Here is a 4,130-nt window from a genome sequence, read left to right as displayed (position 1 = left end):
AAAACTTACTAGCTCGTACCGCAAATAGTCATGCAACTTAAGTGCTAATAAATTCCTATTTTAAGCATGACGAGCAAAGCAAAATGTTGGCTGTCCTTCTTGTTTTATACCCCCATTTTTACCCCACTAGTCAGTGACTGCAAAAATAAATTAAGATAGGAGGCTCACTAGTCCGGACGAATACTAAAAAAAAGAATAATTGCTGATATAAATCAAATTCTTTAAGTAATAACTTGATTTAACTCGCGATTTAAATTGAGATGGATTTAAATTAGACAAATTGATATAAATCAGATTAAAAAAATGCTCATTGTTTTTAGTTTATCACAATAGTTTACTTTTTATGCTAAATATATATATATCGCTTCACAGCGTGGAGCCCATGTAAGCGAGCGAATTTTTTTAAGACTAAAAGTATTTTAAATAATATTAAGTAGGCCTTAACTTTCAGTGAAGGACTATTTTTATACGCACATATCATGGCAGCAAATCCAAGGGGGGGGGATAACTACCAAACATACTCCCTCGAGTGGAAGCGGATTGGACGAAGCTACTTGACGTTTGCATTTCAACCACTATAAAAAGGCGAGGGGCCTATTGACCTACCATCAGATCTCCAGCTTGGGTTTGCTTCGTAGTTGGATTTCAACAGGTTGTTTCGAGGTAGTCTAGAGTGGTACATTTTCAACGTCGATTTGAAATCTGGTATTTCAGTTCGTATAGCTTCCTTCGCTAACATTGAATTGTTATTTATTTTAAAGTTAATTAGTATTAATCTTAAAAATTACCTTTTAATACAGTCATGAACGCTAATATGAAGACTTTGTTAGTATTCCTGTGCTTCGGTCTCTTGATTCAAGAATTCCAAGTCTCTTCTCTCCTGTTGACGAAAGGGCTTCTTGGATCTGCTATCGCCAAGAAGGGTCTAATTGGAGGAGGACTCGCTGTTGCCAAAGGTGCCGGAGCTCTGGCCATCGGGAAGGGTCTCATAGCTACAAAGGCCATAGCAATCCCCGTCCTTCTCGGAGGCAAAGTCGTAGCTGGGAAAGTAGCTTTGGGGAAAGTAGCTTCCGGAAAAGGCAAATTAGTCCTTGCTGGAGGAAAAGCCGTCGCTGGTGGTAAGATCGCCCTCGGAAAAGCTAAAGCCGCAGTCGTCGGATCTGTCGCAGCGGGGAAAGCCAAAGTTGTCGTTGCCGGAGGAAAAGCCTTGGTCGGTGGGACGGTTGCTGTGGCCAAAGCCGGAGCTGGGCTCGTTGGAACAGTCGCTCTTGGTAAAGGCAAATTGGTCGTTGCTGGTGGAAAAGCTGTCGTCGGAGGTACCGTTGCTGTAGCAAAGGCGGGAGCCGGTGTCCTTGGAAAGGTCGCTCTTGTTAAAGCGGGACTAGCTGTTGCCGGAGGAAAAGCCTTGGTCGGTGGGACGGTTGCTGTGGCCAAAGCCGGAGCTGGGCTCGTTGGGACAGTCGCTCTTGGTAAAGGCAAATTGGTCGTTGCTGGCGGAAAAGCTGTCGTCGGAGGTACCGTTGCTGTAGCAAAGGCGGGAGCCGGTGTCCTCGGGAAGGTCGCTCTTGGTAAAGCGGGACTAGCTTTTGCCGGAGGAAAAGCTGTGGTTGGTGCTAAAGTGGCTGTTGGAGCCGCTGGTCTTGGGATCGTTAAAAAAATTGGCGGAGTTGCTGTCGTCGGTGGAAAAGCTCTGGTCACCGGCACATTAGCTGCTGGTGCCGCGGGAACTAAACTAGCTGTCGCTGGAGGCAAAGCGGTCATTGGAACGAAAGCGGTAGTCGGAGCCGCTGGTCTTGGTCTCGCGAAGAAGGTCGGTGGAGCTGCTCTCATCGGAGGAAAAGCTTTGGTCGGTGGTAAACTAGCTGTAGCTAAAGCGGGAGCCGGAGTCATTGGGAAAGTCGCTCTTGGTAAAGTGGGACTAGCTGTTGCTGGAGGAAAAGCTGTGGTTGGTGGAGTTTCTGTCGTCGGTGGAAAGGCCCTGATCGGCGGCAAACTGGTCGTTGGAGCCAAACTAGCCGTCGGAGCCACAAAACTCGGAATCGCCAAGAAAGTTGCCGTCGGTCTCGGAGGAGCGGTTCTGGTTGGAGGGAAAGTCATCATTGGTACTAAAATCGCTGGGTTAGGATTAGCCAAGAAAGCTATGGTTCTTGGGGCTGGCAAAGTCGTCGGGGGTAAAGTACTGGTTGGTGGTCTCGGTGGTGCTAAGCTAATCGGAGTCAAGGTGGGAGTTGGGAAAATAGTCTCTGGAGTCGGATCCGCCAAGCTAGCGACTGGAAAAGCACTCGTATCAGCTGGAGCTAAAGTCGGAAGTGCGAAATTAGTATCTGGAAAGAAAGCTGTTGCAGGTGGAAAAATGGCCATCGGAGCAACTGGGGCCAAGACTGCCCAAAAAGCGATTGTGGGAGTCGGCAAGAGTTTGGCAAGCGTTCCTCGAGTCGAAGGGCAAGTATCAGTCACCAGTGGTGTCAGTGAAACGGCGGACCACTATGGTCATGCTATGGGTATGTGAAGAGTTCTTAAACCATTTTCTGAAGTTGATCAGGTAATTTACTGTTCTTACTCATTGCAGCCTCTATGGATATCCCTGTTGCCCAAGAAATTCCATCGTTTCCATTGGAGGTAATTGAAACGGGAAAATCGGTCCCTCAAGTAGTTGTGCCGCCTCCATCCGCATTCGGAATGCCAACTGGGTTCTTGAGGCCCCAATAACCTTTTTACTCTATATTTATTTTAGAAATTACTTGTCGGTTCTTGTAAATACATTTTTAAAGTTTTCAATGGTAACTTCGCTTTGTTTTTGTACCATGTTATGAATCTAGTCTTGTAAATATTTCTAATAAATTATTAGAACTTTAATTTCCCGCATAATTGTTTCATTACGAGCTTATTGACCAGGCTTGTAAACTTTTTACATTCCGGATTAAACAGGGCAAATTTAGGTAAATTTATATTAAATGCCAAAATATCGGTGAAATTAAAGAAGATAAAGGCTAAATAATTAAAATTTGTTAAATTTTTGGGAAAATTGATAGAAATTGGTAAAGGTTTGGGAAAATTATAGAAATTGGTAAAGGTTTGGGAAAATTATAGAAATTGGTAAAGGTTTGGGAGAATTATAGGAATTCGTAAAGGTTTGGGAAAATTATAGAAATTCGTAAAGGTTTGAGAAAATTGATAGAAATTTGTGGAAAATTTATAAATTTATGTAAATTTGGTGAAAATTAATTAAATTGTGAAGTTTTTGTTAATTCAAAAAATTCGTTACATTTTGGGTAAACTTCTGTAAATACGAGTGAAATTGGTAAATTAACGTAAGCTGGATACGATCGTGAAACTTGGATGAAATTGGATCAAGTTCTTTAAATTTGACAAATAATGAGAAAAATTGTGTAAAATCTTTAAGATTTGTAAATATGCAAATAAATTTATATACAGAGAAATGTTTTTAGTTCTCGAAAACTATTTCGGATGCCATGGCAAAACTAAAGCCCGTAGCAATATTTATCTTCAAATGGGGTTTTGTAAGTACACAAAAGTCTACTTAATTCCAGAGATAAAACAAAATCAGAGAGTTACACCTCGGGTAGTCTCCTGGAAGTTGTTCCAAATGATATTGGGATTAAAGCACCATATACTTGTAACTAAGTAACCACAGTTAGTCGTTCTTTGTTTAGTTTAAATATTAATTTATTGTTGGACTGCCATTTAAAGCACAGCATTGTAACCCGGCCACCTGTTTAAACGCCAAGGGTATTAGCCTAGTTGATTATTATTATTATTTCCAACACCATTCCTGCATCTAGCCATCTATGGGGTTAGTACTTCACCAACATTATTTCCTACATTTAGACCAAGACCAGCGGCTCCAACTACCACTTTCGTTCCAATGACCGATTTGCCTCCAGCGACAGTTAGTCCCGCTTTACCAAGAGCGACCTTTCCGAGGACACCGGCTCCCGCCTTTGCTACAGCAACGGTACCTCCAACGACAGCTTTTCCGCCAGCAACGACCAATTTGCCTTTACCAAGAGCGACTGTTCCAACGAGCCCAGCTCCGGCTTTGGCCACAGCAACCGTCCCACCGACCAAGGCTTTTCCTCCGGCAACGACAACTTTGGCTTTCCCCGCTG

At 43.2% G+C, this 4,130-nt stretch overlaps 1 protein-coding gene across 1 annotated transcript; it reads left to right on the top strand.

The window, feature by feature from the left end:
• Positions 1-805: 805 nt before the first annotated feature.
• On the top strand, positions 806-2,856 carry LOC149945521 (uncharacterized). The gene is made up of 2 exons (XM_090175378.1): positions 806-2,501; positions 2,570-2,856. Exons 1-2 carry the CDS (start codon positions 815-817, stop codon positions 2,707-2,709), a joined length of 1,827 nt encoding a protein of 608 aa, XP_090031504.1. The 5' UTR covers positions 806-814; the 3' UTR covers positions 2,710-2,856.
• The last annotated feature ends 1,274 nt before the right edge of the window (positions 2,857-4,130 follow it).

The sequence above is a fragment of the Leiobunum rupestre genome, chromosome 5 (assembly GCF_980474605.1).
Source record: "Leiobunum rupestre chromosome 5, qqLeiRupe1.1.hap1, whole genome shotgun sequence".
NCBI classification, from domain to species: domain Eukaryota; kingdom Metazoa; phylum Arthropoda; class Arachnida; order Opiliones; family Sclerosomatidae; genus Leiobunum; species Leiobunum rupestre.
Note: the sequence above shows the minus strand (reverse complement) of the source record. Positions and strands in the feature narration are given on the sequence as shown.

Excerpts from the sequence above, each read along its gene's own strand:
- LOC149945521 (XM_090175378.1), top strand. The coding sequence starts at position 815 with ATGAAGACTTTGTTAGTATTCCTGTGCTTCGGTCTCTTGATTCAAGAA. Across the intron at positions 2,502-2,569 it reads CCACTATGGTCATGCTATGG|CCTCTATGGATATCCCTGTT; the intron begins GTATGTGAAGAG and ends TACTCATTGCAG.